The sequence below is a fragment of the Haliotis rubra genome, unplaced genomic scaffold, assembly GCF_003918875.1.
Source record: "Haliotis rubra isolate DU_JTF1 unplaced genomic scaffold, ASM391887v1 Scf80, whole genome shotgun sequence".
NCBI lineage: Eukaryota > Metazoa > Mollusca > Gastropoda > Lepetellida > Haliotidae > Haliotis > Haliotis rubra.
In genome coordinates, this window is record NW_025767524.1 from 1,504,601 (window position 1) to 1,529,687 (window position 25,087).

The following is a 25,087-nucleotide window of genomic DNA, read 5'->3' on the forward strand; positions in this document are numbered from 1 at the left end:
AAGGTCCGTCCTGATGGTAAATCTACAAATATGGAGATAAAACAATTAGGTTATGCTGCAGTATCGGAAAGGTCAACGTGTACGTCCACCATGCAGGGAATTAGGTCAGACTGAAGACAAAGAGTCAAAATCGGATATGAAACATACAGATACAATTAATAATAGAAATATTAAGTCGTGCGGTGATTCCAACTCTTCTCCTTTTGTGCGCAACCGATTCCTGGGTCGAGGATTTAAATCTGGTAAGAAACTACACGTGTGTACGCCGGAGTCAGCAATACGTAGCATTACGTATGACATCAATACGTAGCATTTTATCAGCAATATTTGGTCAATATATAGCAGTAGTGAGTGAGTTTAGTTTTACACCGCACTCAGCAATATTCCAGCTATATGGCGGCGGTCTGTAAATAATCGAGTCTGGACCAGACAATCCACTGATCAACAGCATGAGCATCGGTCTACGCAACTGGGATACGATGACATGTGTCAACCAAGTCAGCGAGCCTGACCACCCGATCCCGTTAGTCGCCTCTTACGACAAACATGGGTTGCTGAAGATCAGTTCAGGAGGGATGTCAGCATAAATACATCAATATGTAACCGTATTTTGGCAATATCGCATCAATATGTAGCAATATTGGATTAATAAGTAGCAGTGTATCAGCAATATCACATGCATATTAGCATGAAGTCAGCAATATTGGATTGATAAGTAGCAGTGTATCAGCAATATCACATCCATATTAGCATTAAGTCAGCAATATTGGATTAATAAGTAGCAGTGTATCAGCAATATCAAATCCATATTAGCATCAAGTCAGCAATATTGGATTGATAAGTAGCAGTGTATCAGCAATATCACATCCATATTTAGCATGAAGTCAGCAATATTGGATTGATAAGTAGGAGTGTATCAGCAATATCACATCCATGTTTAGCATGAAGTCAGCAATATTGGATTGATAAGTAGGAGTGTATCAGCAATATCAAATCACTGTACAGCAGTTATAGAGGCACGGTCTGTACCGGCATCCCTCTGTACGTGTAGCGAGCATCCTGCATGTTAGACCAGAACTAGAGAACATCTAAATCTCACCAAAGCGACATTTACAACATCTGCAACATTTGACGCTGCGCTTTTCCACTGCTATAAATCGCCATGAATACCTCCCGCGCGTTCCTGTAGCCCATCAGACACTAAATGCTTCGTGTTCTGTTGTAATTACATCGTGTGTGTATAATCATGACAGTATGTTGCCAGGGAGACAAAAACCATTAATTATATTCCAGTGCCGTGTATGACAGAATGATCGGGAACTCACACCCTGTATCATATGCACCTGCATTCACGCAGTACGCAACTAGGCCCGTGTCGACGACGACTCTATAGCACTATAGACTATAAACCAAGCATAACCTGTAAACAACTGCGACAGGATGTTTGATAACGTTATTCCTCTTTTTACACCGATGTATGAGAACAGCATTAGTTGCTGGCAGCGTTGTTAGAATGGTGAGTTTAGTTCAGGAAAACACTTATTGGTGGTAGACTGAGTTATCGCCCCTGGGGATTCAGGATAAGGGTTGATCCCATGTTATCTGTGCTTGTCGATAGAGGCGACATTGTCAGTCGGGTAGTCAAGCTCGGTGACTCGACCCAGTACCCACATGACGGCGGGAAATGTTGTTCTAATATCTCTGGATTGCCAATTAGTTATACATGTAGATAAATACGTTACGCATTGATTGAGTGAAGCAATGAAGCAATCTAGGTGGCGCAACTTACAAAATATGCCAAGATCCGGATTCCTTTGAATCAGTAAACACTGGAAGTAGCGGTTTTATAGCATAGTGGCTAAAAGACAGCCCTGAGTAGAATAGCATTCTAACTCCCTCTTCGACCATCAAAGATGGCGGACTGGCGGCCATATTATGCCAGGATCCGGTGTCCTTTGAATCAGTTAACCACCGTAAGTAGCGGTGGAATAGCTTAGCGGCTAAAAGACAGCCCTGAGTAGAATATCATTCTAACTCCCTCTTCGAGCATCAAAGATGGCGGTCTGGCGGCCATATTGATTTTGTTTAATGATAGACATATATCCCGTTTATGAATTAGAAATTCAAAATTATCTTTGATATATTGGGCTATTCTGGAGACGTTGGCAAAATTCTATGCTGAGAAATCTAAAGAGATAAATGCTTACAGGTGCTTGGATCAGGTGAGCTAAAAACACCTGTTTCTTCAAAACTTTTCGTGCTGTCATCGCCAGTACTTCCAGGTTTGGTAAACTCTACACCTCCCTCTATGAAGAAAGAGCGTTGAGTATATACTGTTATCAGGCAAGTGATGCAGTTTTTCACTAATTGAACATTCATGTTCTCACTCTGTGAGATGTGCTACGAGCTTCAGTGAGTGAGACTGTACAGGAGGGAGGCTAAGGTGTTCCTGAGGATGTACAACAGCTGCTGGGGAGCTCTATCACGTGATAACACAGGAATGTCGGGAATCTGTGTCACCATCACACTGATAGCGCGCACACGTGCACACAGATAGACGGGGGAACATAATAGCCGGTATAGAGTTTCACACATAAATACAAACATGTAGAGAAGATAGGAACAAGTAAACAACAGTATCATCGTCAAAAATTCCAATTTAAATTTCATAAACATTTCAAGCATTCCAATCAAGCTACAGAAAGGGGCGTTTAGAAAGATGTTAATGAGGCAAAATCTCATACGATGACATGCATCAACCAAGTCAGCAAGCCTACAAAAGATCCAGTTTGTCGCTGCTAACAGGACCAGCCTGAGACCGATCTTCACGGGTCCTAGTCTGTCTCACAGTCCCTGAACCATATTATTTTCCCTACTGCCTACCCCTCTCTGCAGGGCTAAGGCCCTAAATGAAGCAAGTCTAGGTTTCCCCAGGTTCAGGATCTGAATCTCTGGTCTGCCTTGGGCTCCTTTTCAATTTGGAGCACTTCACTTATACCGGTACCATTGTTTTAGCTACTTCCAGTTGTTGTATATAGGCGTCTAACCCTAACCCTGCTAACCCTAACTCTGCTAACCTTAACCCTAAACCTAACAGGAAGCTTCCTTCCGATCATGCGCAGAAAATACGTTTAGTTGTACCGGTATAAGTAAATCTACACTTCAATATAAATGGGTTTATTTGTTACAATGAAAATTATATATTCTGAGACTAAGCGTTAGTTTAGTTCAAACGGAGTAGAGAAGAGTAAAAGCCGTGCTTATCGCGTTAGTTGATCGTCCTTTCCCGTCATTTCCAATAAAAGTATAAAACGCGCTGTAGATAGTTGCATTAAGTACATTCAAGTTAGCACAATTTCGCTAATATTAATTGACCCGGGTGTTCACTGCGTTAAGAGTAATATATCACACATTCTCTCTGCAACAAGTATAGATACCAAAGATACACAAAACCCAAACTAACAATATCCGAAAGTGGTTTGATGAACACAGAGCACGGATGGAACCATTATGGTATCTTCTTGACAAGGTAGAGCATATCTCAAGTATCCCATGCGTGTATTTGAACTATAAGCAGCAGTGTCAGGGTTACATTAGACTCCTAATATAAGCGAGTCATGACCAGATTAACAAATGACTGACATCATCAGCAACGTCTCGGTGACGAGAACACACTCTCCTACCATGCGCCATAGAGGGAGAACACACAATCAGCCATGTCACTATACCTGAACACTGGATCATACAGACTCCGGTTTCGACAAAACATATGTCACGGGGACCTATTTTAAACCGTGAGTCAAATCACATTGAGGCTACTCAGTGTGTTCAGAATACACACATTTTATGAAGGAAGGCTTAAATGAGACTGAAATGGGTTTCTGGCATGCACGTGAAAGAGGACCTGTGAAAAAAGGACGTCGCATGAAGATTTTACGGCTGATTCTTCATCTATTATCGAACTTCTGGAATGAAAGACGTATGCTGTCTTAAACTTCATTACCATACCAAGGTAGAAACATTTCTTTAAAATAATTGCTGTTTTATGTTTTTCAGACTCCGTTTTCAGGGATGCTAAGACTCAACATGTTACGTTTCATGGAGACTTGCCTTCGTTATTCGTAAAAATATACTTTAAAAAATATTCATTCCAGAGTGCAAAGAAATTCTTTTTCACTTTTGTAATTACTACGAACTTTCCCTTTGTAGTTTCATTTTCGGGAACAATGAATAATAGCTTAAGCAATGTCCAATTTCCTTGTCACAAACCGAAATCATCTTTCCTTTCCCATCTGTATATATTATTTAAGTGACTGATGGATAGGGGTATTTCAACATCACTTTGACTTCTCCAGACATTGAATGTTTATTGTCAAATATTCTGTTCATTGTTCTGAAGCCATTACCGATGCTAAATAACAGCAATAAACAACAAATACCAGTTATCTTAATGTGCCTTCAAATTTATTAACTTAAATGTACAAAAATATCACACATACACACAAAGTCTGACCATGTCTGTACAAATCGTGCTGTGGTCACATGACTGTCACATGTCATCAGGATACCAGCAACAGTGCCAGATCAGTATGACATACAGAATACAGCTGTTCAAACTACTGAGGTATTCCAGACAACAGATAGCCCATCAAATACTACTTATTACTGTGTCATATGGTTCAGTTTGTGAGTTTGCAAATTATAACATGTAAAATTGAAACATTTGTGTTCTCAACCTTCTTTTAATCTATGCAAATCTCTCCCACAAACAGATTTTCAGAATGACTAACAAATGTTACTCATGCATATATTCAGACAATATTTGCTACATTTTTTAATCATGAATACATATGGTAGACTTGAACTGCAAGCTTGTAGTTCAAACAGACTGCAAAGTGGCTTATAGGCCCTTAATAGTTATAATAATTTTTTACCAAATGTCAATAGTAATTAATATGCAGCGACATTAACTACTATGTAATAGGCTAGAAATGCCACAGACCATATCACAGATGTTTGAAATGCCTCAGTTGTTTGACAGGAAACAAAAATGACAAAATATAACTCTGTAAGTGTAATCTGGTTTTAGTTGAATATATTACTGTAAGAATTAGTAGTTTTAGTTGCAGATACAATGCTACATTCTGTTTACAGACACTCACATCCAGCCATACATACAGAGACACTCACAACACAGCAACTGGTCAAGGCAGAGTTTGGCAGATAGATTGCATTGGACAATATTTATACACCATTGATGTTATTTATACTGCATTGATACATATGACACTACTCTCTGGTCGGTCAGCTTATGACATCCTGGATGAGCCTGGAGATGATACATTTGGATATTCCTGTCACAGAACGGAAGGATTTGGCATATGAATGAGCTGGGTGGATTTTATGCTTCGTTAGCACTATTCCTGCAATGCCATGGTAGGGGACACCAGAAATGGGCTTCACACATTGTAACCATGTGGGGAATTGAACTAGGGTCTTTGGTGTGACAAGCGAACGCTTTATCCACTAGGCTACCCCAAAAACCCCTTTAAACTGAAAACCATTATAGAAGCCTGTTCCCATGGTTCTGTTCAATGGAATTAACATCAAAGGTGGAGAGATTCTTAACAATGGAGTCATGAGAAGATGCAGTGGACTGTTCTGTCACCTTTAGAATTTACTTCATATTCTGTTGGAATTATGCCCCATCACATTAAGAAAAAAGAAAGTGATGGTAGTTACGAACATGATTTTCTCTTTGTTAACCAATATGAACTGGATTACTAAACTGACAGGAATTACCTCGATGATCAACCCAGCCTGATCCAGCAAAGCTTCTGCATAGAAGTACAACATCAAGAGCACGTTGACACACTGATGCATTGTTAACAAGTGAAATGGACTCTTCCTGCATCAAACACATACTTGTACAATATCCTGACACCCCTACATGGTACAACAGACTGAACCCACCATGTCCGGACACAATGATGATGCTTATGGACAATGATTGGTGACATCTCAAATATTACAGATTTGGTGAAGAAACTGGGAAGCAACACATTTCTGGTTGGCAAAAAATGAGTACATTTGACACTTTGAAAAAATGATTCTTTTATAATGCTCTGAAAGCACAAGCCAACATTGCAGGCTTGAAACAGGTAACCTAATCTGCTCTCTGATATCGTCTATTGGGCTTGCACACACCACCTATCACATACACACACAGCCTTACCACACATAAATCATTATATAATAGAGATTGTGTCCTCACTACATAATCACAAGGGCAGGGGGCAATATAGGAGTTATACACCGGAACTATGCTCATACATGATAGGACTTGCTCAACACCAACCCTTTAAAACAATACACCATAGCTGCAATTCTACTTTGATATTCTACTTTGAAACCATTGGACCATTGGTACAGAAGTTCACCTTCAGTGGAAAACTTTACCCTGGAATGAATATATCCTGCTTTCAAGCATGGTGTACAAATTTCAGATATAGTAATCTATCTTGAGAGACACTTTTTCTTTACCAATCAGTGCTTTAATGTTTGAAAGTGGTAGGTCTTGTAACAATATTAATATGGTTTCAAACATGACATTTTTATGCCATTATGAACAAGAGTCTGATATATGTCCTAGGAATTACAAAGAAATTTTTGCAAGGTTTAAGATGAAGAGTTCAGAACAAAATATGTAAAATCAACAAAACTGAAATAGTGCTAGAAGTGGACCTAGAGACATATTTATTATGATATTGATATGCCAAGTGGGTTTGAGGAGAAAGGGTTACTTACAAATGGAAGGTGTATTGATAGATGGTACAAGAACTCCCTTACAATAACAAAGCACCAAAGCAATTCTGAACATAAACCTCTACAAAAACCGAATTGAACAGAAAGTTAATAACATTAAGTAATGGGTAATAACAAACTCTATTGGTTTTAAGACAAAAAATACAGTCATACTGTCAAATTAACATTAAATTCAACATAGCATTAAAGTTTTCCCCAGACAGGGAATTGTCTTTCCCCATGACAAGATTCAGATCTTCATATGCCCTGATTAGTAGCCTTGTGTTAATATCCATACTGCCCCCTGGTGAATAGCTATGTACAATTTGTTCATGTTGAGGGTATGTGGATATGACAGTTATACAACCATCAAAAACTCTTTCTACATACAGATATTGACCCAGACTGATACACAAGAACTTGACCAAAACATTCTAATTCTGCACCTGTCAAAGGATAGAATGCTTGTCTAGCACAAAGACTTCTAGGTGGAAGGGCCTGGTTAATACAGCCAGTAACAACTACACTTGAACTACATTCAATTGACATTGAGATCTAACTACCTTTGGTCAGATGTATCTAATAATGCATTTTGGCAGCTGGTCTGTGGTCTTGTGATCAGCTGGGCCCCACCCCACACAGTTGGACTGCTGCACACAAGGAGTACTATTTACACTGCAGCAGCCTGATACATCCATCCTCTCAGTGGGAACTGGATCAGGGTATAGGCTCAACATATGTACAGGTGGTGATGAAGGTGCAGGGCCCCCTTTCACAAAGAGATCGTAGAGATAAGGTGATCGTAACTCCCATGTTTAAACATAGACTTACGACAGTTGTAGTGCTACTATCGTTTTGAGGAACGGGGCCCTGGATGTTGGTGCAGTCCTGTCTTCATCATCGTGTAACCATGGAGATAGAGGGTGTGATCAGTGATGTGATGCATGTGTTAACTCGGTAATGACCAAATCATGAAAAGTGCATGTTAAGTATTGTACGTTTTAATTACACGTGTTGAAAGTGCTCCAATAATCTCCAAAGTTGAAACATTAGGCAGATATGACATCAGTAACAATCAGGATACTAAACATCAGAGTGAGAAGGCCATTTCAGGTTGGACATCAATTTACACTATTTCAGTTCATAACAAAATGGTTAGGGCTTATTTGGACAGGTAAGCTGACAGGTAAGTTATATTGACCATACAAAGTTACACTTAGGGAAAACCCATTGTGTGATACCGAAGGAGCAAGGATCATTACAAGGTTGAACATGTCATTCTGAAGTTCATTGTAGGGCTTTGGTGGTTCCAGTACACAGTACCTTAATCATGATACAAAACATTTAACATAATCAAATGTATTCACTTGAATAAAACCAGATCTCCTTTTCACACAAAAACATGCCAATATTTTTTGTGCAAAGCTTTCAATAGACAAACTTAACCCCTTGTTATCAATACTGTCTTCACTACACAGTACAGCAACCTCCTAAAAGATCACCCCCTATCAGGTATCAATGGTATTTGTACTATGGGCCACCAGTCCTAAATTCTAATTGAAGACTCAAGAGCACCTAGTATGTGGTTGTGGTGCAGGTGAAGTGGTTGATGCAGGTGAAGTGGTTGATGCAGGTGAAGTGGTTGATGCAGCTTGTGGTTTACATGATAGTAAGAGACAGAGGCGATGTGCATGGTGTAAAGTAAAGACAGTGAAAGTATTGGTTGTTGAAGCCTACACCCTGATCACCTACAGCCAATCAACACAGCAACAACAGCAGCAGCAGCAGCAGCAGCTAACAATGACAGAGTGTTAAACACTGTAAATACATCAACTCACAAAGTACAGGCATCATATCTTCAAATGGATAAATATGGAGGAATATAATTACATCATATCAATACTAGGTATTGTTACCATCTTAGGATCTTCCATCCATGGATGATATCACACACACATTTACATATCAACACATAGGCCTGTTATCAGCAACAATGTCCTGCCAGTCACATTACTACTATCACACTATGAATATAAGGAATACAGATTGTCAACTAACTATATGCCCAAAATGTATGGGTAAGTGTCAGAAGGTACAGTGGTTGTCAGACTGATTTAGAACAGGAGACCAAATACTAAGGTCGTATTCTTTGGTATTTGTTATCTTTTTTGAATGTGGATACAAAAGTTATTCTATCTTCTAAGAAATGCTTCCAAAAAGACAAAATTAATTGGGCTATTAAACTGAAATATTTACTCAAAGAATGGAATATTTTTAGATATCTAAATTACCAAACATAGATTTGATTACAAGTCCCTTCGGGTTCAGGTAAGTTTTTAAGGTTTTCTTCAGCACTTACAAGCTCCTTCATAAGAGTAAAAGCTTAAGATCAACCTTTGACTTGAATGCCAGGAGCATACTTCTTAAAAATACTACAAATAGCATTTAACAACATCAAATAAAGAACTTCTGTCTATAAAAATGAAGTATCTAATAATATTTTAACGCTAAAATCTTTGACATTACATGATTTTTCATTCATCGCAAGAGAAATGCATCAATATGAAGGGTCTGCTTCAAGATCCAGTCTTGATTTCTTGAAGAAACTTATGTGAAAAGGTAGACAGCATGTCTGAAACATGCAGATCAAAGGTTGATCAAAGCAACAGATATCAGCTACATCAATTTCACAAGGTGTTCATTTTAGCAATTTTCAATGCTGCGCATTAAGTTGAAGAATATATTGTCATACTCCTGCATTCATCTAAACACCATGTGCTGATGTCCTTGTTGGTGATGCCAGCAAGTGGTTTTACACAGCTTTTTTATATTCCTTATTCTTGCAAATTAAAGTAGGGGACACCAGAAATGGTCTTCACACACTGTACCCACGTGAAGAATTGAACCTGCATCATTGGCATAAGAAGTGAACACTTTAACCACTAGGCTACCCCACTGCCTCCTCCGAAACCCATAATTCCCTGCAGCTCATTGACTTTTGTCCAGATCTGATTCCATTGACACCAGACATCTTCATTACGACTCATACAAGACCCAGCATCTACACATGAAAGCGGATTTCTAGCTGACAGTACATTGAAGTCTCTATGGTTACAGAAGCTCTACTTATTTGCCATATACACCATCAAATATAATCTTGTAAATTCTCACAAAAGTCACAGACCCTAAGTATCAGTTTGCACATGTGGTTGTTATTAAAAAAAGGCACCAGGTATGAGAAATGCTGACTCTCCGTATCATTGGCATGACACTCTTCATCATGATCACCTAAACTTGGATTTCAAATCCTTCAAATTGGTGCAACTGTGGTAAAACTGATCAAATTAAAAAATATTCAACTCCGGTTGTGTACATGAAATCTTCGAGGAAACAGTCTGACAGTGAAGGCGGTAAGTTGGCAATATTTGCAAGGTTACGTGGTATCACCCACTACTCGAACAGTTGACAACTCTGTATTGCTGCCGCTTGGTTTGTTCAGAAATAATTACATCCAATCAGGTGTCCTATTGCATTGAGAAACAGAAATATTCCATCATATACAATTGCACTTCGAAAGGCCTTGAGGACAGAAAGATCCTACATGTGAAACATAGCATTCGGTGGGTGGTGTTGTATGTACAATTGATCGCTGTACAGTCATACACAATTCACAATGTACAAATGAAAATATAAAGCTCTCCTGCAGAAATCCCTCAACAACATAAATTATCAAAACAAAAGAAAACCATCAAGGTATCCGTGTAACTTAAGAAACACATTTTTTTTCAACACTGAATATGCTTTCCATTTCTTGGAAATATGTAATATAAAATAAATAACAAATAAGGATTTCTGTATGAAAACATACAAGCCATTTTAAATGTCCAATTAAAACATATGCCAGATTCCAATGTGCGATGGTGTCCACACCTTAGTCAAATGCACGAAGCAATCAAATGGTGTCGGATGAAAGCATTCATAAAGGGTTGTGTTGAACAGGATCATTTTTTTTACAGATAGGCAACTTCTTTATTACAATGGATGAAACGTTTAGGTGTAGATGCTAACTATGCTATCAAGCCGAGTATTGTAGGAGTCATCACTTGCTTGATAACTTGTTTAGCATCTACACCGAAATGTTGCATCCATTGCAATAAAGACTGACTGACTGAGTTTAGTTTTACGCCGCTTTTAGCAATATTCCAGCAATATCACGGCGGGGGACACCAGAAATGGGCTTAACACATTGTGCCCATGTGGGGAATCGAATGACGAGCCAACGCTTTAACCACTAGGCTACCCCACCGCCACCCATTGCAATAAAGAAGGTGTCTATCCATAAAAATCATTCCTGTTCATCATACCAGCTTCTAAATGCCACTCAAAAAAGGGCTGTGTTAACAGGTTACACATCATTTCCACATGTGATACATGTCTGATGTCCGTCCTTATCTTACTCATACAGACAAAATTAGCACTTAGTCTAAATACTTTAGATTTTAAATGTATGTCCACTTAAACAATGATTCTTATTTCAGATTATCCCTTTAAAATCTATTATATATCTATAAGATTTAACATATATTCATTAGCTTATTCCTTGTAATTTTCTAAGAGCTCATGCTTCTATTATGGTCCATCTGATTCAAATCTACCTTTCTCCTTACTTCTTGAAAATCCCCGTTAGATGGCAGATATTGCCAAAGCAATGTTGAATTACTTCAATACACCTAAATCAAGGTAGCTTTCTAAAGTTTCTGATAGTCCACTTGAAGGGTCTGTAGATGACGTTGACACACATCAAACAATCACATTTGGAAATGGCATGTAAACCTATGAGAAAGTCCCAAACAGAACCCTTTGTGATCACATAAATCAGTCATGAAATATTGGACACACCTATGCTTGAGCCTTCACATACATTGGTAATGCATCCTTTGGCCATTATATTCACATCTAGTTGTCCTTTCCTTAGCAAGATACTGTAGTCTTCAGAAATTCCATCCCATTTCACACAATAACAGAGTGATCACAGTGATCTCATGGTTTGTGATTAATCCAATCAGTGCCTTGTAGTTTGTATGAAGTTGACATTCCTAGCAGATCATGCTTTCATGTGGGCTCTCCCCTTCTGGTTGATCTGTCAGTCTGTGTCTAAGGTGTTGGCCACCACCTACAGAAAGGGAAGCAACTCTGTCAGATGTACAGAGTCCCATGCCGACTGCTTCCATCACCAATGTCTAGTTCAAAGTCTTCATGCATGTGCATTTGACTCATGGAGGAAGTTGCCATGGCAATGTCTGGCATCATGTCACTGAGAACACTGTCACTGCTGGCTTCATTCTGAACAAGAAGAAGAAAAGAACTAAGTATATAACAGTAATGATCACAGGAGGAGTGAGTGAGTTTATTTTTTTCCTGCTATTAGCAATATTCCAGTAATATCACGCAGGGGAGACCAGAAATGGGCCTAACACATTGTTACCATGTGGGGAATTGAAGCCGTTTCTTCAGCATGACGAGCGGACGCTTTAACCATTAGGCTACCCCATTGCCTCGAAACAACAATGAACAATGCAGACTTTTCATCAGGTTTCACCGAAGCCGATAACATCAACACAGTATCTTATCAGTATGACTATGGAAAATGTTTAGCAAATATGATTGCTACCATCCATTGGCGTCAAAATTTACATTATCATGTATTATCAAACTAAATCTGATTTATGTTTCATTAATCTCTCTTAAAACTTGATAAGGAACATACCATTATCATTTCACAAGCAAAATTACTATGACTAAGTGGGGTTGCCTCCCCTACCTCTACAGGGCTGTATGATCCAGGGGGAGACAGTGAGACTGCTGGACTGTGCTTCTGCCGTGTGGGGGACGCGATGTACCGCCTCTCAGCATAGTGGGTGTTGTCCTCTGTGTAGTAGTATTGGCTGTTGGTCATCACTTCCGTTGTGCTGTCCGGCATGCCAAACTCACGCAACAACCGAAGCTGTATCTGGAAGCTCACTGCCCGCTTGTCGGAACAGGGCAGGGAGTATGCACGTTGAGCAACTTTTGATCTCTGTAGCTCTGCCTCTCGTTGAAGCATCGTCACGTATGTATTTCGGTCAGGCACTGCACAAGTAGCAAAAATGTTTCATGTAAAAGAATGTAACAGAAGCAGACATACATGGCACTAACCTGGTATAGTCCCTGTCCCTGCTATGATATCAACAGTAGAAACTGGGGCCAGAGCATACATTGCACTAACCTGGTATAGTCCCTGCTATGATATCAACAGTAGAAACTGGGGCCAGAGCATACATGGAATAGTCCCTGCTATGATATCGACAGTAGAAGCTGGGGCCAGAGCATACATGGAATAGTCCCTGCTATGATATCGACAGTAGAAACTGGCGGCATACATGGCACTAACCTGGTATAGTCCCTGCTATGATATCGACAGTAGAAGCTGGGGCCAGAGCATACATGGCACTAACCTGGTATAGTCCCTGCTATGATATCGACAGTAGAAGCTGGGGCCAGAGCATACATGGCACTAACCTGGTATAGTCCCTGTCCCTGCTATGATATCAACAGTAGAAACTGGGGCCAGAGCATACATGGCACTAACCTGGTATAGTCCCTGCTATGATATCAACAGTAGAAACTGGGGCCAGAGCATACATGGAATAGTCCCTGCTATGATATCGACAGTAGAAGCTGGGGCCAGAGCATACATGGAATAGTCCCTGCTATGATATCGACAGTAGAAACTGGCGGCATACATGGCACTAACCTGGTATAGTCCCTGCTATGATATCGACAGTAGAAGCTGGGGCCAGAGCATACATGGCACTAACCTGGTATAGTCCCTGCTATGATATCGACAGTAGAAGCTGGGGCCAGAGCATACATGGCACAAACCTGGTATAGTCCCTGTCCCTGCTATGATATCAACAGTAGAAACTGGGGCCAGAGCATACATGGCACTAACCTGGTATAGTCCCTGCTATGATATCAACAGTAGAAACTGGGGCCAGAGCATACATGGAATAGTCCCTGCTATGATATCGACAGTAGAAGCTGGGGCCAGAGCATACATGGAATAGTCCCTGCTATGATATCGACAGTAGAAACTGGCAGAGCATACATGGCACTAACCTGGTATAGTCCCTGCTATGATATCGACAGTAGAAGCTGGGGCCAGAGCATACATGGCACTAACCTGGTATAGTCCCTGCTATGATATCGACAGTAGAAGCTGGGGCCAGAGCATACATGGCACTAACCTGGTATAGTCCCTGCTATGATATCGACAGTAGAAGCTGGGGCCAGAGCATACATGGCACTAACCTGGTATAATCCCTGCTATGATATCGACAGTAGAAGCTGGGGCCAGAGCATACATGGAATAGTCCCTGCTATGATATCGACAGTAGAAACTGGGGCCAGAGCATACATGGCACTAACCTGGTATAGTCCCTGCTATGATATCGACAGTAGAAGCTGGGGCCAGAGCATACATGGAATAGTCCCTGCTATGATATCGACAGTAGAAACTGGCGGCATACATGGCACTAACCTGGTATAGTCCCTGCTATGATATTGACAGTAGAAGCTGGGGCCAGAGCATACATGGCACTAACCTGGTATAGTCCCTGCTATGATATCGACAGTAGAAGCTGGGGCCAGAGCATACATGGCACTAACCTGGTATAGTCCCTGCTATGATATCGACAGTAGAAGCTGGGGCCAGAGCATACATGGCACATGGAATAGTCCCTGCTATGATATCGACAGTAGAAACTGGCATACATGGCACTAACCTGGTATAGTCCCTGCTATGATATCGACAGTAGAAGCTGGGGCCAGAGCATACATGGAATAGTCCCTGCTATGATATCAACAGTAGAAACTGGGGCCAGAGCATACATGGCACTAACCTGGTATAGTCCCTGCTATGATATCGACAGTAGAAGCTGGGGCCAGAGCATACATGGAATAGTCCCTGCTATGATATCGACAGTGAAAGAAGAGAGCATACATGGCACTAACCTGGTATAGTCCCTGCTATGATATCGACAGTAGAAGCTGGGGCCAGAGCATACATGGCACTAACCTGGTATAGTCCCTGCTATGATATCGACAGTAGAAGCTGGGGCCAGAGCATACATGGCACTAACCTGGTATAGTCCCTGCTATGATATCGACAGTAGAAGCTGGGGCCAGAGCATACATGGAATAGTCCCTGCTATGATATCGACAGTAGAAACTGGCGGCATACATGGCACTAACCTGGTATAGTCCCTGCTATGATATCGACAGTAGAAGCTGGGGCCAGAGCATACATGGAATAGTCCCTGCTATGATATCAACAGTAGAAACTGGGGCCAGAGCATACATGGCACTAACCTGGTATAGTCCCTGCTATGATATCGACAGTAGAAGCTGGGGCCAGAGCATACATGGAATAGTCCCTGCTATGATATCGACAGTAGAAACTGGGGGCATACATGGCACTAACCTGGTATAGTCCCTGCTATGATATCGACAGTAGAAGCTGGGGCCAGAGCATACATGGCACTAACCTGGTATAGTCCCTGCTATGATATTGACAGTAGAAGCTGGGGCCAGAGCATACATGGCACTAACCTGGTATAGTCCCTGCTATGATATCGACAGTAGAAGCTGGGGCCAGAGCATACATGGCACTAACCTGGTATAGTCCCTGCTATGATATCGACAGTAGAAGCTGGGGCCAGAGCATACATGGCACTAACCTGGTATAGTCCCTGCTATGATATCGACAGTAGAAGCTGGGGCCAGAGCATACATGGCACAAACCTGCTATAGTCCCTGCTATGATATCGACAGTAGAAGCTGGGGCCAGAGCATACATGGCACTAACCTGGTATAGTCCCTGCTATGATATCGACAGTAGAAGCTGGGGCCAGGGCATAGGGCATGGCATAGTGTCTGTCCTCTACCATGTAAAGTGTGTCTGGGATGGATGAAATGTTGAGCATCCGCACCCGGCCTGCATCCTGCTCGTGGGCCTGAGACAGCTGCTCCTCAAGGATGGACTGCAACAAGGATGACTGTGTCACAACCAATACACAGGGAAACCACTACTAGCACAAGTAACAATTGTTTTATTGTACCATTAGAAATGAAAACAGAATGACTTGTTTGTCAAAATTCACAAGTATTTGACTCCACAAGCATTACCTCTCTCTAATCCATCCTCCAAGCCAAACCCATCCTTCCAATGCAGTCAGTGATAGACACTTTTGAGTCGACTTGCACATATATCATTTTGATATTAAATTGTTCTTACATAGTCTATTGTTTGTGAGCCTTAAATATCCACACAACAGTTGCTTCAGACTTGAGGTGAATATTACAAAGTGATAATGAACACAGTTTATGACAATTTAATAACTGACAGGTGTGATGTTTGTTTTTTGTTTGTTTTTTAATGCCGCACTCAGCAATATTCCAGCTATATGGCTGCAGTCTGTAAGAAATTGTGTCTGGATCAGACAATCAAGTGATCAACAGCATGAGCATCGACCTACGCAATTGGGTTAGGATAGGATCAACCACCTGATCCCGTTAGCCGCCTCTTACGACAAGCATGGGTTACTGAAGGCCAATTCTAACCTGGATCTTCAAGGGTTCGCAGTTGTAATGAGATGGTCCTACACACAGTAGAACCACTGACCCATGCTGGCACTCACCTTGGCCTCCTCGTAGTATGGAGTAAATAACCGTGGTCGGACAAACACTCCGTTGTTCTTGCCACGCACCCAGGCACACATTCTCTGCCCTGTCGACTCATCACCGATCATGTGGGAAGGAGGGGTGCTCACAAGGCCACGCTTGATAGCATTGTTCAAAGTGTCATTGTTATAAGGTATCACATGATCCATTCGGACCAATGGCAGCATTTCTGCCAAAATGTCTCTCAACTCGACATCATTTAGATCCCGTTTCTTGACACCCTTCTTTGTGACACTGTGCGCTGTGTGACTCAGGAGATTGGGTTCTGAAAAAGGAACAAATATTGGAGATTATTTATGAGTGATTGAGTGAGTTTGACTCTGCTTTTAGCAATATTCCAGCAATATCATGGCGGACCACACCAGAAATGGGCTTCACACATTGGGAGATTATTCATGAAAGATTGGGGTTAACATCATTCAGTAAACCATGGCCATGAGTTAACACTCATAACAATTATTCAGGGACAATAGAATTAGGAGATAACCTTAGTGTGTTTGAAAATCAGAGACATGCTTTACTGAATTGATGGCGACTAAATTTCAATTGGAACCGAACGCGTAGCGTGAGGTTTCAATTGATATATTTAGTCGCCATCAATTCAGTAAAGCATGTCTCTGATTTTCAAACACACTAAGGTTATCTCCATTCTACCATGAACCATTTAAAATCGAACTTCCTCGCTCTGGCGGAAGACACTGCGTAATCCGGCATGGGTCGAGAGGCTAATTGAACTCGTCTGTGAAGGGAGCGGTAGGTGCCGTCAGTATTTTTTTAACATTACAACATAACAATATTCTGTCCAAAGAAATCAAACTACTGTTTATTCAATGCAATTATGTAATACCCGAGATCTTGGGGGTTTTTTTTATCCCAACTCCACACGACTAAAACCAGCCTATTGTTTTGTGTGCCGTTAAACTGTACCCCTCTGACCACACTATAATGGAATCGTCTGACCTACTTATTTTCTTCGAAGTAGACAGTTACGCAACAGTTTGAAATGGCGGTCGAGCCAGTGTTTACATTTTGCGAAAGGTTGAAATTTGAAGTGACAGTGGACAATACTTGACTGACTGTCGAATCTGAACCCTGCAGAATCGAAGAATAGATCCTTTCCTGATCAACCTACGACCTGTAACTCATCAAAGACTGTTGATTTTTATGACCGGCCTATCATGATTTCACGTACTGCCTCCATCCCGGCATGCGACAAAAGGGTGACAGTGCTGCTGCTTAGTGTACATGCGACTAACTTGTGATTCCTTGGAACTTTGTTTTCATCGTTTGGGACTGGACTGTGTCCAAGCGTTTTCAAAGTAGATGAACATAACAGTGACAACCTTGCGGGGAAGCTGGCAGAGCGCAGAATTATTTTGTGAACGATGCAACGGGATATGATGGAGTATGACTATGAGTGGCATAAATGTGGTGTTTTGCCAGACCGTTAGATCTATCTTGCAAATTTCCCATTCTAAAAGGAATTAAATATACCATTTACCAGGTAGGTAAATGTTTACTAATGTTTTGCTGCATATTTTGTATAGATAGGGATGTAGATCAATTTCTACAAGGCTTTCTGATTTATATGTTAGATATTGTTTTGTTTATGTTTGGGGCTGTGTATTGTAACTGAGTTTGAATATTTTTATAATAGAAGGTAATATGATAGTGAGGTTCCCTCGTAATTGTGGGGGGGAAATCATATAATTGTATTTTTCGAGTTTAAATAAATGTTTTATCAGCATTTCCATCATGCCTGTTGTGTTAATATTAGTCATGTTGGTGGTCAAGCTGAAGTAGTGCGGCAGTGAAGCGCAATGAAATCAAACGCATTTTTAATCCAAAAATTTCCAATTGCCTATGTGGAATATTCGAAAGTCAGCGTCAAAATCCATGGAGTTGTTGTTATGATCCGCCATCATTGTGGTCAAACGGAAGTAGTTCTCACAATAAGATTTGTCAATGCGCGGTGAAGCGGCCTTACAATCAGATGAGCGTCAATCCACAATTGATGCCGTCTGATTTTTCTGAACAACCAATCAGAATCTAGTATTTTCTTGATTCATGGTAGAATGTCGCTTTTTACATTCGAAAATTCCATACTTGCAACACCAGGTCTGCAGTTTGGATTTCACTCCATTATTTATATATAGATATTATATACATGTCTGGTAACACACTTGGATTGAATAAACATACTATGTTTTTATCAAAAGGACTGTGAATCATTCTGAAGAACTTGGACAAATTAATATCAATCGTTTTGTTACATCAATTGAAAATAATGTTGAAGTACTTCAACAAGGGCTCTAGTCAAGTAAGAGTTGTTTCCCTTTCCCTCTCTTTTGTGGGTGTTCATTAATTTTACCGCTGAGTTATCTCCCTTAGTACATTGTAAAGCAAAAAGCGTTGCTACCGCTTCCAATATGTAAGGTCTAATCAATGTTTTTCCTTTTGCATTAATGGCTCCACCATGATGTAAGTAATCAAATAATGTTTTAGAACATCATCATTAACACGTTGAAGTATATTTTCTCAATATACCGTAGTATTAGGTATGTAATTTACCTAATCTAAATATTGTAAGGTTCATCTACGGTAGTCACAAGATGGCGGATTGTCGTCTGCTCATCTCACTGTTCATGTATTCAAGGTATTTCAGCTAATATAACGATTCATGTTATGTAGCATTGTTTAAAGTATTCATAAATGCATTGTCTTCAGGTATTAGAACTTACCAAGGTTATTTCTTTATTATTTCAGTTTTTACCACATACACTCTACAACAATTCATGGTACATAACAAACTTCACTGTAAACGAACTGTCAACAGTTATGGATTAAAACACAGGAAGCTTCAAGTTTATTTTGAACTGTTAGAACTGTTTCCGGAGTTTCCTGGTTATACTACCTGTCCTCAGACAGAACATCAATATTTTGGTAATTCAAGAACTACTGAAGCGTCCATTGAGTTTGCACACAAATGTACTTGATATGTACTTGATGTGTGATGTGCTATCTGACTTGCATCTGCTTCTTGTGTTTCCCATGTTCCATGAATGCTTGGTCATTAAAAATAGTTCTCCTAAAACTTGAAAATATGAGAAACTGTGGCTTATTTTATCTAACTGGTCTTTGTGTGCAAAATCATTAAACAGCATTCTTTAAAAAAAGCATTTCCATGATTTCTGAAATATCTGTAAATGCGTAAAAAATCCACCTACCTCTTTCCTCGATTCGCCGAACCAGCTGATGTTCCCCCCACTTCAACACTGACGTCAGGACATCCAGCTCCCCAACCTACAGGCACCAAAACAAGCATTACAATCAGGTGTACACCATATTCCATCCCAGCACAGTGTCCAGTCTCCTGTACCTCACAGACAGACAGGCCTCAGGAGGTGGTAGTAAGGTCTGCAGTTTCATGTTCATGTAAACTCACTTTTATTAAGCGCGAAGTTATTAATGTGAACTTTGCAAGAAATACAGCTTATTGGATGAGAGGTTGGTCACATGACTGTAAAAGTGATGTTCATAAGTGTCTGAATAAGACATTTTGACCTCACACATTTTCCATGAGACTGTTCCTAAAATGACGTAAACACTGATGAGACTACTTCCACTAACTGGGAATTCCCCTGTATGAATAAATACAGAAGCACTGTTTCTCATAATTTGGACCTCTTAACCTTGATCCTGAACTTAACAGTTTGGCCATATCAAGTCAGTTTGATGGCATGCCTGTTCAAGAATACCCTCACTCCTAGTGAACAATATGAAGAAATGCATATCCAAACTATAAACTTGATTAGCATTTTCACTGACATGCAAAAGTCTACAGTACAGGCATCCATATATGTAACTGAACATTCAAAAATACCCCAGCTATATTCCAGCTTTATACCAAAACAGACAATCCACAGATATGAACAACAATAGCCAACAGTAGCCAAGTCTGACCACTGATCTATAAAATATCCTTGTGACAAAGGATGCTCATGGACATTTCTAACCCAGATTCCCAACTCTAAATAAGCCTTGTATGAGTAGTTGTGTGGAAAGCTGTACACTTCATTACCTGCAGGAAGTCGGAGCGCAGGGCCTCCAGGAGGTACTCCTTGTTGAGGTCCACCAGGCCAGGTGAGTGGGCCAGCTGCAGGAACTCCTCTGTTAGGAAGTTCATGGCTTGTCGGTGGACCCAGCGCGACCCATGGGGCTCAGAGCTCCAGTTCAATACCGCCGTCAGGTTGTCTAATGACAGGCTGTCCACGATGATGTCCTCACAACCTGCCAACAAGAAGACAAAGTCATCAATATCCCCCGCAATGGCAAAATACTCTTCATGAATATGTCTACGAGTTACTATGTCAAATGTTTTGGCATGTATATAACTAAGTGGAAGGAGAGTACTGATAGGTTTCAAAGTTCTGCTCCAGAAAGGGGCACTACCACCAAATTTAGTTGAAGCCAAAATTGTTGCCATGGAAATGCAAAAAAATTATTCTATTCAGAAATCCAAAACTACCAAAAGGCACCAGTTCACCACTAGACCTACCTATGTATGAAATTTGGTGAAGAAATAGTGAACAGTTTTAGAGTTCTGCTCCGGAAAAGAGTACTACCACCAATTTCAGTCAAACTTGTTGCCATTAAAACGCAAAAAATATTTTATTCAGAAATCCAAAACTACCAAAAGGCACCAGTTCACCACCAGACCTATCTATGTGCCAAGTTTGGTGAAGAAACATTGAACAGTTTTAGAGTTCTGCTCCGGAAAAGAGTACTACCACCAATTTCAGTCTAAGTCAAACTTGTTGCCATTGAAACGCAAAATATATTTTATAACATGACAGGCACTGACAGTATATACTGTATAGGCTAATGACAACCGTAGATAGCAATGAACAAGGGAGGCCGGATCTGACTAGCATAGTACCTATACTAGTGATGGGTTCTCCTGAACCCCTTGGCTTACTAGGCATCATCTCTCCCAAGAGTGGGTGCTCCTGAGCGATGTGGTTTTTGGCTGCAGGATCCGACTAGCATAGTACCTATACTAGTGATGGGTTCTCCTGAACCCCTTGGCTTACTAGGCACCATCGCTCCCATGGAGTGGGTGCTCCTGAGCAATGTGGTGTTCAGCAGCAACCCTCGCACACGCAAGAAAACGCAACTAGGCAAGTCACCTTGCTTCGCCACGATTTATCATAGTACCCCCGTAATTACGACTAGTAATCGGGCCCACACCTGCTTCGAGACAGCCCCCCAGACCCCATCGCGAAGAGGGGAAAAGGAAACTGAATCGGAAAAACACACAAGTTTAACGTTCAGTACCAAAACAACACCACATGACTTCCACTACTTAGCACAGTTAGGTCACAACGGTGTGCTAAGGTACTTAGGAGCTTGAACGCTACGAAATCCATAAGGAAATCGGGAAGGACTCACTACACTGACATGATTGCTCCGTGGAGTAGAGGTCAGCAAGCGAGATTGTCGAACACTTCTACATCTGTAGGGAGCAACAACAAGGTAGGCCCATAACTACCAAGGTCACTACGTGTGATGGTTAGTTCGAACCCATTGACTTACTAAGCACAATTGCTCCCAGGGACCGGGACTCCTGAGCAATGTGGTGTTCAGTCACTACCTTCACGAAAGTGAAAGGACGCAGCTTAGCGAGTGTAATCAGTCACATTTCCAAGGTACCCCCGTAATAAATGTCTAAAGACTAGTATCGGGCCAGCCCCTGCTTTGAAACAACCCCCACAGACACCGTCCTGAGGAGGGTGAAAGGGTAACTGAATCGGAAAACTCACAATTTTAACGTTCAGTACCACAACATCATCTTATGACTTCCACTACTTACCACAGTAAGATCACATAGATGTGTATAGGTACTTAGGAGCATGAACGCTACGAAGTGTAACACTTCGGGAATGACTCACTTCACTGATGTAGTTACTCCACAGAGCAGACGACAGTAAGTGAGGTGGCGACTCTCCAGAGTCTCAAATTAAATTGAGAGGAGAAATCGAGGGCCCAGAAGAATCGAAGACACAAATCAGAAATAAAATTCAGAATTTTATTCAGATTGTACACAAAGCAGCAACAATCGCAACTGGTGATCATCTGTGCTGAAGCTGATGGTTGTACCGAGTGGCGAACAGGTCTACATCTGGTCGTGATAACAGGTAGATCTTTGATTGGAATATCAGAGGCAGTTGTTTCCACTCCGTGAGTGACGGGTGTTTGGGACGTGACAGGGCATCGGCAATGACATTGCTCATCCCGGAAATGTGTTAGGCTCTGGCCACTGTGTTGAAGGGCCCTTTCTCCTGATGACCACTGCTAGGCCACTTGATGGAGAAATTGATGGAGAAAGTGAGCTGCCCCAGCTTGAGAGAGTGCTGCCAATTCATTGAATGAGGTGTTGAGTCGGTATAAAGGGCACCATAGAGACTCCAACGCAAACATACCACTTGTTGAGCCACCAACGAAAGACTGAATGTAGTTGTGCGGGAAGACGAATCAACTCCCTTGGGTTGTCATCCTGGATGTATAGGCACAGAAACATCTGAAGAGGGCAAAGCTGCAGCTGGCCCCTGTAAGTCAGCGCTTGTGCCGACGTCAACCACCTTAGTAAAAGTTGTGGGTTGCACCAGCACTAGTGGTACGTTGCACTGAATCTTGTCCCACTCTTGGGGCACAAACATCATGACCTGTCGTGCTGAAAATTGTCCCAATAAAAAGTAGTCACTGGTTCGTTACCTCTGATTTCTTCTAATTCAGCAGCCATCCTAATTGTGAGAGCAACTTGATGATGAATTGCCTGTGGAGATGAAGGACGACTGGATCCTGCCGGGCTTGAACACAGTTGTCGATATACTTCTCGAATGTCACGCCTCGACAATGCAGGTAGCTTGTTATCGGATTGGGTACCTGAGTAAAAAGCCACGAGGCCGTACATATACCAAACAGCAGTGCCCTCCATTGGTATCAATGACGCCCCTTGAAAGTAAATCGAAGATATTTCCGATAGTCTGGATGTATCGGGATGTGAGGTCCCAGGTCAAGGGAAATGAAAGGTCTAGCAACTCTTGCCTCTGACAAAGAGATATCTCCTGAGATAGGAACGTTCAATTAGTCCAGCTACCATGCCAGTACTAATGGAGTGCTGAATGTAGTAGGTTCGGCGCATGGAGATTGTCAGTCAATCTACAGGAACGTTCACATTGTAACAAAGTGAAGAAATTTGTACGATCGGCGACCTCAGGAACGTTTTGGTTGGCCGAACAAAATGATGGTCGCCAGGTGGAGTGATAAAGGTAGTAGATTGCTGCCTGGTGACAGTCCGGAAAATAACTGCAGTGACCTCTGAACTCAGTGCTTGAGTTAGTGTAGAAAACCGCGTAACCCCAGCCAAAGTCAAAACGTTCATGGGTGTTTCTGTCTGTCACCCTCGATAAGCAGTCTCTCTCGACTGGCTGACAAAATCCCGATACAATCATTCTTACCGGGAATGGTACCGTTCATTGTTACTAGCCTTTGAAGGCTGGACTTGATATCCGACTCGTGGGACCAAGACAAGTCTGCCAGGGCACTTCATAGTCACTCTAATCATCAAAATTCCGGTAAACAAACAGTAGTCCGCCATTTGCAAACGTTACCCACGATGCGACAAACATCCGGACAACACAGTCCTCGGTTAACCGGGCGAGTCACAACCCATATATTCCGGGCTGCGCTATGCTGACTACTTGACGAGACCATGCACAAAAACTTGACCCATGTGTCATCTGTCCAGAAACTTGCTGATGATGTTAAACGCAAGGTGCTGAAGATGACTAACCATCTGCAATGATTGCACCCAGCGAGTAGTCTGTAGTAACAAGACTCAGTGAAGAGTCGTAAAGTATTCCTGGCTAGCAAGCTTATCTAGTAATGCCCTATCGGGTGGTCGTAGTGCTGATATCTACGCGGAAGATAGATTCTTTGAAGCGAATCATTCATCAAAGGTGAAGATCGGATGGTAGATTAAATCTGGAATGAGATGAGTCCGGGTCACGGAGGAATCTTGAGAACTGGGACCATCAGACAGTCAAGTGTCGAGCGTAATATGTCTAGATGACTGCGCTACTGACATCAAATGTGAATCGATTCGGCATGGTGAAGCACATAGCTACTACCTCTGTTCAACCAGCAGAAAAAGGGTACCAGGTGGGATAAGTTATGTGACTAAAAACTTTAAACGCCTCACAAGCCGTAAGGTAAATCGGATAAACAAATCAGTTTGTCGTGCTTAGAGCTTGCCACTCCGTGGTGAGGAATTCAGCACAGATGCCCTGAAAACTAGGATCGTGTTGAAAACTAGCAGAGTTCGACAAATTTGGCCCTATCTAGATGCAAGTTCACGATCCTCGTTGAGGATGTTAAAAACCAGTGTTGACAAGTCCAGATCCTTCATGTTGAATGTAATAAATAAAACATCTGGTATTTT

General features: G+C 41.4%; 1 protein-coding gene across 3 annotated transcripts in view; it reads right to left on the reverse strand.

Annotated features, from left to right (window-relative positions):
- Window positions 1–11,121: 11,121 nt before the first annotated feature.
- LOC124261587 (BTB/POZ domain-containing protein 7-like) overlaps window positions 11,122–25,087 on the reverse strand; it is a 46,014-nt gene continuing 32,048 nt past the window's right edge. For all 3 annotated transcript variants that reach the window (XM_046695914.1, XM_046695912.1, XM_046695913.1), the window contains 6 exons: window positions 20,666–20,874; window positions 19,812–19,887; window positions 16,542–16,849; window positions 15,710–15,884; window positions 12,626–12,933; window positions 11,122–12,147 (listed from right to left, as the gene is read on the reverse strand). In XM_046695914.1, the coding sequence (XP_046551870.1) occupies window positions 12,001–12,147; window positions 12,626–12,933; window positions 15,710–15,884; window positions 16,542–16,849; window positions 19,812–19,887; window positions 20,666–20,874 (1,223 nt within the window). In that variant the 3' untranslated portion in view covers window positions 11,122–12,000. The remainder of the gene's footprint in view (window positions 12,148–12,625; window positions 12,934–15,709; window positions 15,885–16,541; window positions 16,850–19,811; window positions 19,888–20,665; window positions 20,875–25,087) is intronic.